The 14,176-nt window shown below is 43.0% G+C and overlaps 1 protein-coding gene across 2 annotated transcripts in view; it reads right to left on the bottom strand.

The window, feature by feature from the left end:
- Nucleotides 1-14,176, bottom strand: part of AK5 (adenylate kinase 5) — a 272,886-nt gene that overhangs the window by 33,914 nt on the left and 224,796 nt on the right. For both annotated transcript variants that reach the window (XM_069595098.1, XM_069595099.1), the window contains exon 11: nucleotides 908-1,071. In XM_069595098.1, coding sequence (XP_069451199.1) covers nucleotides 908-1,071 — 164 coding nt within the window. The remainder of the gene's footprint in view (nucleotides 1-907; nucleotides 1,072-14,176) is intronic.

The following is a 14,176-nucleotide window of genomic DNA, read 5'->3' as shown; positions in this document are numbered from 1 at the left end:
AATAGGGGTTGCACTGGCATGCCCTGACTACAGAGCCTAGTGTGAGAGTTAGTCTGGAAGGGATGAATGTTTTATGATACCCGTGGCATCCAGCCTCTCAGATATGGATAGTGACTTGAAAACAACAAAAAAACATAAATAAAAGGGATATTCTTCGGCTACCCAAGGAAGATAACAGATTTCATGTTAATGCCATTATACCTCTCAGAATGAGACCAAGACATTATTTTCTGTTTTTCAGAGGTTTCTAAAGTCCTTTGGACTGCAAAGAGATCAAATCAGTCAATCCTAAAGGAAATCAATCCTGAATATTCATTGTAAGGACTGATGCTGAAGTTGAAGCTACAATACTTCGGCCACCTTATTGGAAGAGCCAACTAATTGGAAAAGACCTTGATGCTGGGAAAGATTGAGGGGAGGAGGAGAAGCAGGCAACAGAGGATGAGATGGTTGGATGGCATCATCAACTCAACGGACATGAGCCTGAGCAAGCTCTGGGAGATGGTGAAGGACAGGGAAGCCTGGCATGCTGCAGTCCACGGGGTCGAAAAGAGTTGGACACGGCTTAGCAACCAAACAACAACAACTAATTCTAGATCTAGGTTCTGCTGCACCAAGATTATTTCTGCTTTGAAGCTTTTAACTCTAAAGCAGGGACCAATTTTAGGAAAAAGTATGAAATAGGTTACATTCAAGGGACTGGCAGAGCAACAAGACAGAAGGAACCAGGGCCTGGGCAACTTGGTCCGGCAGATGGGCCTCTGCTGTGGACCTCCTGCCTGCCTCTGGATTGTTAAAAGAAACAAAATACAGCATTGTCCTTTCTGAGTTTCTTTGTTTCTGAAGCTTAGATTAATGGCAACACTTCCAGACCTCTCCCTGGGCAGAGAAGGCAGCTGTTGCTTACTGAGGGCACCAGCTCTCCACGTTCCGTGATGTCTCTGATCAACTTGCTTCTTTCAGATCCTGATGACAGCTCATTCCGCAGGAGCTCGCCAGTCGAGAGATGTGTAAATCCATATTTTTCCGCCAGCTTTCCACACTGTGTGCCTTTGCCAGAGCCTGGGCCACCTAGAAAAGAAGTCATGGGTCATACATCCATCCCGAATCTGGCGCCCTGTTCGAGGCTGTAGTCACACAGTGAGCAGGCTTCAGTGCTTCATCTGCCAGTGCGGCCTGAACCCTGCTGATCTACTGGGGGCGTGGTGGGAGCCGTGGGCGCAGTCGTGAACAGGACACTGACCTCGCCCTCAAAGATTGTGTCCATGGAGGGCAGAGCGTGCTACAGACAACAGCAGTCACTACAGGTGGTCTAGTGGGGAGGAGTGCAGAGGGCGCAGGGGAGGGTCCACAGTCCCAATTTGGTGGACACGCTCAGCAGATAAATTTCCTGGGGCCTTGAATCTGCTCATGAGCAAAGCAGGGACCACAGTGCCTGATATATGGTGACCACTCAACAAAGGCTAGCCGTTACTTTTTGTTTTTGTAATTCAGAAAATAATGCAAGCTATTTTGATTTAATCTAGACACAGGTACTTTATTCACAAATATTTAGATTAATAGCATTTTGCTATATCAAATGAAGAGTACAGCAGTTTGGATAAATCCTGACACAGAAACAATTAAGACCCACTGTGACTAACTTTGGGAATTAGGGTGTTGCACCTAAACAAGCCACAGTCTTTAATTTGTGGTTGTTAGCCACTACTTTTATTTTTTTTATTTTTTCCGGATGTTTTATTTTTTTATTTTTTAAATTTTTTTAGTTTTTTATTTTTTTAATTTTAAAATCTTTAATTCTTACATGTGTTCCCAAACATGAACCCCCCTCCCACCTCCCTCCGCATAACATCTCTGTGGGTCATCCCCATGCACCAGCCCCAAGCATGCTGTATCCTGCATCAGACATAGACTGGCGATTCGATTCTTACATGACAGTATACATGTTAGAATGCCATTCTCCCAAATCATCCCACCCTCTCCCTCTCCCTCTGAGTCCAAAAGTCCGTTATACACAGCTGTGTCTTTTTTCCTGTCTTGCATACAGGGTCGTCATTGCCATCTTTCTAAATTCCGTATATATGTGTTAGTATACTGTATTGGTGTTTTTCTTTCTGGCTTACTTCACTCTGTATAATCGGCTCCAGTTTCATCCATCTCATCAGAACTGATTCAAATGAATTCTTTTTAATGGCTGAGTAATACTCCATTGTGTATATGTACCACAGCTTTCTTATCCATTCATCTGCTGATGGACATCTAGGTTGTTTCCATGTCCTGGCTATTATAAACAGTGCTGCGATGAACATTGGGGGTACATGTGTCTCTTTCAATTCTGGTTTCCTCGGTGTGTATGCCCAGAAGTGGGATTGCTGGGTCATAAGGTAGTTCTATTTGCAATTTTTTAAGGAATCTCCACACTGTTCTCCATAGTGGCTGTACTAGTTTGCATTCCCACCAACAGTGTAGGAGGGTTCCCTTTTCTCCACACCCTCTCCAGCATTTATTGCTTGCAGATTTTTGGATCGCAGCCATTCTGACTGGTGTGAAGTGGTACCTCATTGTGGTTTTGATTTGCATTTCTCTGATAATGAGTGATGTTGAGCATCTTTTCATGTGTTTGTTAGCCATCCGTATGTCTTCTTTGGAGAAATGTCTATTTAGTTCTTTGGCCCATTTTTTGATTGGGTCGTTTATTTTTCTGGAATTGAGCTGCATAAGTTGCTTGTATATTTTTGAGATTAGTTGTTTGTCAGTTGCTTCATTTGCTATTATTTTCTCCCATTCAGAAGGCTGTCTTTTCACCTTGCTTATATTTTCCTTTGTTGTGCAGAAGCTTTTAATTTTAATTAGATCCCATTTGTTTATTTTTGCTTTTATTACTTTTAAAATCAGTTGCTTTCAAATTTATGGTTACCAAAGAGGCAAGGTGAGGGGGGATAAATTAGGAGTTGGGGATAAACATACACACGCTAGTATATATAAAATAGATAACTGACAGGGACCTACTATATAGCATAAGGACCTCTACTCAATATTTTATAATAACCTATAAGGGAAAAGAATCTGAAAAAGAATAGACAAATATATATGAAAACTGAATCACTGTGCTGTACACTTGAAACTAACACAACGTTGTATACCAACTCACTTCAATAAAAAATGGTTTCCACAAATATCATATAGTGATGCATACATATGGAATCTAGAAAGATGGTACTGATGAACCTATGTTCAGGGCAGCAGTGGAGCAATGGTATACATAGGTATATGGCAGAAACCAATAAATACTGTAATTTTCCTTCAACTAGAAATTAAAGTAAGATTTAAAAAGAAAAAAATTGTTTTCCTTTTTAAATAATCATAAAGTTACAGACGAGTTATGAGTACAAAGAACTTTTCGAAACATTTGATAATCAGCTGCCAACCTGATGCCTCATCGTTAGAGAACACTTTAATGTCATTTCCTCCAGACAAGGAGCCAAGCGCATCCTCCTACATAACTACATCTTTGGACCTTATTCACATGTCAATGGAATTGTCCCAATCATCTCAATAATGTCCTCTGAAGCCAGTGGGTCAAGTTTAGAATCATGTGCTGCCTTTAGTTGTCATGTCTTCTGGTCTTCCATATGGGCCAGTTCCTCTGTATTTCATTGACACGTTGGAAGATTATAAATAGTTATTTTACAGAATGTCCGTCAGCATGAATTTTTCTATTGTTTTCTAGCTACTAATACTCAGGATCTCCCATATTCCTTTGATGAACATTACATCCTGATTCTTTCCTTGTCTCCCCCACCAAGTTGCAAGATTTTACACCTTAAAAAATATCAATAGCTAACTTTTGCCAAGTGCTTACTGTACTGGTCACTGTTCTAAGCACTATATGTGTATTAATTTTAAATAATCTGAAGAGAGGCAGACATTGGTATTATTCCCATTTTACAGATGGGGAAGTAGAGTCACAAAGAAGTTAACTGCCTTAGGTGGCATGGGTAAGTAAACAGCAAGTCTAGGATTTGAAGCCTGAACTCTGGCTCTGAGAGGTGTTCCCTCCTCATTTGGCTGCTGCGCCCAGGTTTACCTGCTACGTTTCAGGTCCTCTTGTTCTTAGTGTACAGCAGGCATCCTGCCTCTGTGTGGGGCAAAGGGTGAGGCTTTGGGGTCCAGCAGACCCATGAGCAGGATGATTTGCCTGAAAAGCATGTCACTTCCCAGCTGCAGAGCATTCTGTGGCTTCCCTTTCTCCAACTGCTTAGAGTGGCATTTGTAGCTTCTAGGAGCTAGTTCCATTCAGCCTCTCCAACTTTTTTCTACATTTCTTATCCTCACCCAACATTGACCTGTCCAACCACAGACTGTCCTTTCATCAAGACATATTTGAAAAAACACGTTTCTAATTGTGAGATAATTGCAGATTCACATTTGTAAGAATAATATAGAGAGATTCTGAATCCTCTCCTTTACGATTTAATCCATGAATCCTTTACCGTTTCCCCTAGTGGTGACATTTTCCACAACTGTGTCACATCATAATATCACAACCAGAGTATTAGCACTGACGTAATACAGAAGCAGAACATTCCCATCAGTGCCGGAGTCCCTTATGCTGTCCTTTTATAGCCACACCCACTTCTCTCTACACACACAACCCCTCCATCCTTAACCTCTGGCAACCACTAAATCTGTATATAATTTTGTCATTTTGAGGGAATTGTATCAGTGGAACCATAGGCATCAAGATATAGTTTTCCAATGTGTGTTTGCCCTTCCGGTCCTCAGCCTGGATGGCTTCCACTTTCTACTCTCTCAGGACTCTCTTCATCCCATGGGTCTGGATCCAATGTTTCCCCCGTCCAGCAGCAATCAGCCTGTCCATCTCACCTCTCCTGGGGTGAGTGATGTAACCCCCACTTGGGTGCCCTTGGCCTGTCTTACACTTGGTCTAGGTCTTCCACTAGACCTTCTGCCCCACAGCATCTACACAGTACCTGGCCATGGTAGGTGCTTCTTAACGCTTGGAGGATTTCCCGGTTAAAAGGAAATATGTAACACCGAAATGCACAACATGGTTGAGGTTTCAGCACGGTAGTGAGCGCTTGCAACTTGTTCTGTAATTTTCCTGTCTGGCCTCTCTTCATCTTCAAAACTCCTTTCTCAGAACAATGGCAACAAACCTCTTGAGGGGCAATACTTGTGGCCCCTCATTAGTGGAAGGGCCTCTCACTCCCTCTCTTTTGCCTTGGCAGCGAATCCAGGAAATGTCCACGCTTTGACTTCTGCTCATTTGTAGAGCTGCTCTTGACCAAATGGGAAGGGTTCAGGGCGCTTGCTGTATTGTCATGGTGGCCGAGATGTACTAGGAAAACAGCAATTACAGAGGCTCGAAAAAATAATGCAGACCACTTATCAGGAGAGGCTGATTGCCAGCTGATGCTAGCAGCACCATGACTCCTGAGATAACAGGGATGGAGAGTGGGAACAAGGGAGGGCCACTCTGGGCAGAAGTGCTTCCAGATAAGGAGGGAGGGAAACAAAGGGCCAGGCTCTGGCAGCACCCCAGAGGGCCTCTGTGGCTGGATTTACCTAGAGACTGTTTCTTGAGGATGGCTGAAAGCCAGTCATGTGGAAAAAAGATATTTTCAGCCTTGGCTTATAGGGCAAAAATGCTGCATTTCAATTATTTTCTTCTTGCAGCATCCTCCTAATTTGACTATTATAATTTTTGTTCCTTTCAAATGTTATTTAATAAATCTTGACACAAAGGCAATTAAAACATCTTCAGCTCAAATTAACCACAGCTGTGTGTGAAACAGCAGCCACTGCTTCAGTTAGAAACCTTTCGTGGGAGCAACAGCTGCAAATTCTTAACATTCTTTGGGCAAATGGGGCAGGCACAGTGGAATTTTAAGTAATCTCCACAATGGTTTGATTTTTCCCGCGGCTCCAAACCAGGGAACAAAGTGATTTTTATCACTGCCGTGAAGGCACCAAAACTGCTGGGAGATGTAGGAATTTTCATAGGCTGTCACTGACATTTCTTTGAGGGCTTCACTTATGACATTGAAATAAAGAAACAATGGAGCCTTGATATCCTTCCAGGATAATTTGTTACATGAGGAAAACCCTTCTGAAGTGATTTTCACATATCTGCACAAGCGGGCTGCATTCTCTCCCGATGAGATGACTGACAGGAGATGGGGAGCTGTCACATTTATTGTCATCCCGCTGATTTTTCCTGTATCATTATTCAGGCTTAATCCCTGAACAAACGGATATACAAAATACTGCATGGTGTGATTCACAAAGGCAGCCTGGGCTAGGAGGTTCCGTATTAAAAGTGTCTGTCAACACTTTTAAAAAAAGAAAAGGTGAAAAATCTTTATTCTCAACCACCAATGTAATTTAAAATTTTTTCCATGTGAGGCCAAAGGTGCTATATTGCGAGAAGTGCAAATGCTGTGAACCTCCATTTCACAGCTCCGTGTGTCCCTTGCCCTTCCCCAATGAGATAAAGAACTTGCCTGCCAATGCAGGAGACACAGGAGCCGTGGGTTTGATCCCTGAGTCTGGAAGATCCCCTGGAGGAGGAAATGGCAACCTACTCCAGTATTCTTGCCTGGAAAGTCCCATGGACAGAAGAGTCTGGCGGGCTATGGTCTGTGGGATCACAAAGGGTCGACACGACTGAGTGACTAACACAACAACAATACAACGCTGCACCGAGGGAAGGGGAGTGCCTGCAGGGGACCCAGGAGCCAAGGGCCATGGCTGGCCTTGCTTTCATGCCTTCTCCTTGGTACCTGGTGTTCTGCAGAGCTGCAACAAGCTGCGTCACGCCAGCATGTCCACCTCAGCCACCTTTTCCAGGGCTTCTATCTTCAGGGCCAATACTCTCAGGGGCACCTCCTGCAGTGGGGCTCCCTGCAGCAGAAGACCTGCCTCCGAAGCGACTTTGCGGGGTGCTTGGCTTTAGGAGGAAAAGAATGAAATGGCAGAGCTGGTGTGTTAGAGCCCATTCTGTGCTCAGGAAGAAAGTAGATGATGATCTCAGGTTGATCATTAGTTCACTTCAATACAGTCGGTCAGTTGTGTCCAACTCTTTGCGACCCCACGGACTGCAGCACACCAGGCTTCCCTGTCTATGACCGACTCCCGGAGCTTGCTCAAACTCATGTTCATTGAGTCGATGATGCCATCCAACCATCTCATCCTCTGTCATCCCCTTCTCTTCCTGCCTTTAATCTTTCCCAGCATCAGGGTCTTTTCCAATAAGTCAGTTCTTCGCATCAGGTGGCCAAAGCATTGGAGCTTCAGCTTTAGCATGAGGCCTTCCAATGAATATTCAGGATTGATTTCATTTAAGATTGATTAGTTGGATCTCCTTGCAGTCCAAGGGACTCTCAAGTCTTATCCAACACCACAGTTCAAAAGCATCAGTCCTTCAGCGCTCAGCTTTCTTTATAGTCCAACTCTCACAACCGTACATGACTACTGGAAAGACCATAGCCTTGACTGGATGGTCCTTTGTCAGCAAAGCAATATCTCTGCTTTTTAACATGCTGTCTAGGTTGGTCATAGCTTTTCTTCCAAGGAACAAACGTCTTTTAATTTCATGGCTGCAGTCACCATCTGCAGTGATTTTGGGGCCCAAGAGAATAAAGTCTCTCACTGTTTCAATTGCTTCATCCAGCCTGGGGTTTCTCATGATGTACTCTGCATATAAGCTAAAAAAGCAGGGTGACAATATATAGCCTTGATATACTCCTTTCCCAGTTTGGGACCAGTGTGTTGTTCCATGTCCAGTTCTAACTGTTGCTTCTTGACCTGCATACAGATTTCTCAGGAGACAGGTAAGGTGGTCTGGTATTCCCATCTCTTGAAGAATTTTCCACAATTTGTTGTGATCTACACAGTCAAAGTGCTTCCCTGTGGCTCAGAGCTTAAAGCGTCTGCCTCCAATGCGGGAGACCCGGGTTTGATCCCTGGGTTGGGAAGATCCCCTGGAGAAGGAGATGGTAACCCACTCCAGTATTCTTGCCTGGAGAATCTCATGGATGGAGAAGCCTGGTAGGCTACAGTCTACAGGGTTGCAAAGAGTCAGACACGACTGAGCGACTTCACTTCACTTCACACAGTCAAAGGCTTTGGCATAGTCAATAAAGAAGAATTAGAATTTTTTCTGGAATTCTCTTGCTTTTTCGATGATCCAGTGGATGTTGGCAATTTGATCTCTGGTTCTTCTGCCTTTTCTAAATCCAGCTTGAACACCTGGAAGTTTCACGGTTCACATACTGTTGAAGCCTGGCTGGGAGAATTTTGAGCATTACTTTGTTAGCATGTGAGATGAGTGCAATTGTGTGATAGTTTGAACAATTTTTGGCATTGCCCTGCTTTGGGATTGGAATGGAAACTGACTTTTTCCAGTCCTGTGGCCACTGCTGAGTTTTCTATATTTGCTGGCATATTGAGTGTGGCACTTTCATAGCATCATCGTTTAGGACTTGAAGCAGCTCAGCTGGCCCACTTGACTTCACATTCCAGGATGTCTGGCTCTAGGTGGGTGATCACACCATCATGGTTATCTGGGTCATGAAGATCTTTTTTGCATAGTTGTGTGTATTCTTGCTACCTCTTAATATCTTCTGCTTCTCTTAAGTCCACACTGTTTCTGTCCTTTGTTGTGCCCATCTTTGCATGAAATGCTCCTCGGTATCTCTAATTTTCTTGAGGAGATCTCTAGTCTTTTCCATTCTATTGTTTCCCTCTATTTCTTTGCATTGATCACTAAGGAAGCCTTTCTTATCTCTCCTTGCTATTCTTTGGAACTCTACATTCAAATGGGTATGTCTTTCCTTTTCTTTCTTTTTTTTTTTTCTATTTAAAATTTTTATTTTTACTTTATTTTGCTTTACAATACTCTATTAGTTTTGCCATACATTGGCATGAATCTGCCATGGGTGTACATGAGTTCCCAATCCTGAACCCCCCTCCCACCTCCCACCCCATATCATCTCTCTGGATCTTCCCCATGTACCAGAGAATGGCATTGAAACATGTATACTATCATGTAAGAAACGAATCGCCAGTCTATGTTTGATGCAGGATACAGGATGTCTTTCCTTTTCTACTTTGCCTTTAGTTTCTTTTCTTTTCTCAGCTATTTGTAATTCACTGAACAGGATAATAATTAACTGAATCCCAAATACAAACAAACACATGGATGTAGTTTCTATTATACTTAACAATCTTTTTGAATAGTAATGGTGTAAAGCAGGCAATGGTGTCCCTGGTTGAGATTTTATTGTATCCTGGTAAATGTAGGATAGCAAGGAGATCAACCCAGTCAATCCTGAAGGAAATCAAAACTGAACATTCATTGGAAGGACTGATGATGAAGCCAAGGCTCCAATACTCTGGCCAATTGATGCAAAGAGCTGACTCACTGGAAAAGACCCTGATGCTGGGGAAGATTGAAGGCAAGAGAAGGAAAGGATAGCAGAGGATGAGATGGTTGGATAGAATCACTGACTCAAAGGACATGAAGTTGGGCAAACTCTGGGAGATAGAGAGGGACAGGGAGGCCTGGCATGCTGCAGTTCATGGTGTTGCAAGGAGTCGGACATGACTTAGTGACTGAACAACAGCAACAGTAACAAGAAGAGGTCACTCATCTTTTTAGCTCTTCCTGAGTTACATCTGATTTTGGTGTTGACCATCTGGTGATGTCCATGTGTAAAGTCTTCTCTTGTGATGTTGGAAGATGGTGTTTGCATTCTCTCGGCAAAACTCTGTTAGCCTTTGCCCTGCTTCATTCCGTATTCCAAGGCCAAATTTGCCTGTTATAAGCTCTATACAGTCAGCAAAAACAAGACCAGGAGCTGACTGTGGCTCAGATTATGAACTCCTTATTGCCAAATTCAGACTGAAATTGAAGAAAGTAGGGAAAACCACTAGACCATTCAGGTATGACCTAAATCAAATCCTTTATGATTATACAAGGAAGTGAGAAATAGATTTAAGGGACTAGATCTGATAGATAGAGTGCCTGATGAACTATGGACTGAGGTTCATGACATTGTACAGGAGACAGGGATCAAGACCATCCCCATGGAAAAGAAATGCAAAAAAGCAAAATGGCTGTCTAGGGAGGCCTTACAAATAGCTGTGAAAAGAAGAGAAGCAAAAAGCAAAGGAGAAAAGGAAAGATATAAACATCTGAATGCAGAGTTCCAAAGAATAGCAAGAAGAGATAAAAAAAGCCTTCCTCAGCGATCAGTGCAAAGAAATAGAAGAAAACAACAGAATGGGAACATTTCATGCAAAGATGGGCTCGATAAAGGACAGAAATGGTATGGACCTAAGAGAAGCAGAAGATATTAAGAAGAGGTGGCAAGAATACACAGAAGAACTGTACAAAAAAGATTTTCACGACCCAGATAATCACGATGGTGTGATCACTCACCTAGAACCAGACATCCTGGAATATGAAGTCAAGTGGGCCTTAGAAAGCATCACTATGAACAAAGCTAGTGGAGGTGATGGAATTCCAGTGGAGCTATTTCAAATCCTGAAAGATGATGCTGTGAAAGTGCTGCACTCAATATGCCAGCAAATTTGGAAAACTCAGCAGTGGCCACAGGACTGGAAAAGGTCAGTTTTCATTCCAATCCCAAAGAAAGACAATGCCAAAAATGCTCAAACTACTGCACAATTGCACTCACCTCACACGCTAGCAAAGTAATGCTCAAAATTCTCCAAGCCAGGCTTCAGCAATACGTGAACTATGAACTTCCAGATGTCCAAGCTGGTTTTAGAAAAGGCAGAGAAACCAGAGATCAAATTGCCAACATCTGTTGGATCATCAAAAAAGCAAGAGAGTTCCAGAAAAACATCTATTTCTGCTTTCTTGACTATGCCAAAGCTTTTGACTGTGTGGATCACAAGAAATTGTGGAAAATTCTTCAAGAGATGGGAATACCAGACCACCTGACCTGCCTCTTGAGAAACCTGTATGCAGGTCAGGAAGCAACAGTTAGAACTGGACATGGAACAACAGACTGGTTCCAAATAGGAAAAGGAGTACATCAAGGCTGTATATTGTCACCCTGCTTATTTAACTTCTATGCAGAGTACATCATGAGAACTCTGGACTGGAAGAAACACAAGCTGGAATCAAGATTGCTGGGAGAAATATCAATCACCTCAGATATGCAGATGACACCACCCTGATGGCAGAAAGTGAAGAGGAACTAAAAAGCCTCTTGATGAAAGTGAAAGAGGAGAGTGACAAAGTTGGCTTAAAGTTCAACATTCAGAAAACGAAGATCATGGCATCTGGTCCCATCACTTCATGGGAAATAGATGGGCAAACAGTGGAAACAGTGTCAGACTTTATTCTGGGGGGCTCCAAAATCACTGCAGATGGTGACAGCAGCCATGAAATTAAAAGACGCTTACTCCTTGGAAGAAAAGTTATGACCAACCTAGATAGCATATTCAAAAGCAGAGACATTACTTTGCCAACAAAGGTCCATCTAGTCAAGGCTATGGTTTTTCCAGTAGTCATGTATGGATGTGAGAGTTGGACTGTGAAGAAAGCTGAGCGCCAAAGAATTGATGCTTTTGAACTGTGGTGTTGGAGAAGACTCTTGAGAGTCCCTTGGACTGCAAGGAGATCCAACCAGTCCATCCTAAAGGAGATCAGCCCTGGGTGTTCTTTGGAAGGAATGATGCTAAAGCTGAAACTCCAGTACTTCGGCCACCTCATGTGAAGAGTTGACTCATTGGAAAAGACTCTGATGCTGGGAGGGATTGAGGGCAGGAGGAGAAGGGGACGACAGAGGATGAGATGGCTGGATGGTATCACTGATTCGATGGACATGAGTTTGAGTGAACTCTGGGAGTTGGTGATGGACAGGGAGGCCTGGCATGCTGCGACTCATGGGGTCACAAAGAGTTGGACATGACTGAGTGACTGAACTGAGTTACATCTGCATAGCTTCATGTACATCAAAGCTGGAATCAAACATAATCCAACAACCGGGATGGGGACTAGCCATCACTCTGAGATGTCCAGATCACTTACAGGAAATTAAGATATATACTAATGTGTGCGTTTACACATACAGACACATATATGTATATATATACTTATATATATATGGCTGTACATGTACAAATATATGTATCTGGTTTGGAAAGCTCATAACGTTTATATTTTCAAGGCAAAGCAGAGGGGATAGCATTGCACAGGTTCTAATGTCATCAGCAATGTTCTTTAGGCCTTAATTCCCATCTCACCCCAGCCTCAGGTTTCTTTAAACCTCTTCAGCACCAATGACCTTCATTACTAACCCAATTTTAGCTCCTCTTTGATGTGGCTGAACCTAGGAGTGCATCATTACTTGGGTCTGTCCTCCCACCCTGCTCACATCTTGCTCTCCCTGTCTCTTTTCCCTTGACCTCTGATTGTTTCCCTGGTGGCTCAGATGGTAAAGAATCTGCCTGCAATGCAGGAGACCAGGTTCAATCCCTGAATCAGGAAGATCCCCTGGGGAAGTGAATGGCAACCCACTCTAGTATTCTTGCCTGGCGAATTTCATAGAAAGAGAGGCCTGGCAGGCTACAGTCCCTGGGGACATGACTGAGCGACTAATACTTTGACTTCTCAACTTGCCTTCTGTTCACACTGTGACCTCAGCGAGTTGGTCTGTTCCCCTGGGGCTCCATTTCCTGACCAGCTGGGTTCCAGAGCCATTCTCGTAACTCTGAATCTTTTACACCCTTTGAATTCTACTGGGACTGTGATGAGAACCACCAGCCTGCTCTCTGCCCAACCTACCATTTACTTGACTTGTGTCTACTCTGGGTTGCTAAGAATTCCCCAAGAAAGTCAGAGCCAACTGGGTTTATATCTATCTTCATAAGAGCTCTTAATGTTTCTTGACAGATATATTCCTCTTTTGCTGATACCAAATTTGATGTCCACAGATAGATTCTAATATATCTCCCCATTGTCCTCAAATCCTCAAACATATTTTCATTCTTCTCACTTTTAATAAGCATTTCAGTCCTTCTATTATTCACTATTAAGGTGAAGATTATCTTCTTTCCTCAACATTTTCAAAATGTGTATCTTTATCCTTTGTTCTCCGCCTCTCCTTTCTCTCATTTGGAAGATATTATACAACTATTTGGGCTTCCTAGGTGCTGCCAGTGGTAAAGAACCCACCTGCCAATTCAGGAGACATTAAGAGATGTGGGTTTGATTCCTGGGTTGGGAAGATGTCCTGGAGGAGGGCATGGCAACCACTCCAGTATTCTTGCCTGGACAATCCCATAGACAGAGGAACCTGGCGGGCTATAGTCCACTGGGTAGCAAAGAGTTGGACATGACTGAAATGACTTAGCATGCAGCGAACAATTAGTTAGCTCTAAGGCTAACTTTTCTGCTTTGGCTCTCATAGCACTTCAGCGTTTTCTGTCATAGTGTTTTCATAGGATATAGGATCTATCTATTTATAGTTTACTTAAAGTCTGTCTTCCATATTAGACTCTATACAACATGGGTATACTTTCCTTACCACAGTGCCCCAACATAGTGTTTAAAGCACAAATGTCTACTGTATAATGTCATCCTCTTTTTTCTCTTTGTAAATTTTATTTTTCTGTGTTTATTTACATGGCTGCACTGGGTCTTAGTGGTGGCACCTGGACTCTCAGTTGCATCATATGGGATCTAGTTCCCCAACCAGGGATTGAACCCAGGCCCCCTGCATTGGGAGTGCAGGGACACAACCACTGGACTACCAGGGATGTCTCAGGTGTCTACTTTTTAATAATGGCTGAAATAGTAAATAATTTAATGGTGAATGGATCCTCTCCTCCTGCCTGCTCCAAAAGCCCAAATCTCTTTCTTTGCCACATTCAATTTACTACTCTGTTAGCACTCTCTCTTCTGTAAACAACATACTTAGTTCTTCCCAATCCAAATAAAAATATTTCCACCATTGTCTGTATGTATGCTCCAGTTGTCCCCACGTTCTCTCCTCTTTTTTTCCAGTGGCCTAAAACTGTCCAATTCAACTTCCTCCTTTTTTATTGACTCCCTAACCTCTTGCAAGCTACTTTCTCTTCTCATTACTCTCTAAAATTGATCTTTTAAAGTTCA

This window comes from Ovis canadensis, chromosome 1, assembly GCF_042477335.2.
Source record: "Ovis canadensis isolate MfBH-ARS-UI-01 breed Bighorn chromosome 1, ARS-UI_OviCan_v2, whole genome shotgun sequence".
In the NCBI taxonomy this organism is placed as follows: Eukaryota; Metazoa; Chordata; class Mammalia; order Artiodactyla; family Bovidae; genus Ovis; species Ovis canadensis.
The sequence above is the reverse complement of the archived record's forward strand: the minus strand, read 5'-3'. Positions and strand labels throughout refer to the sequence as shown.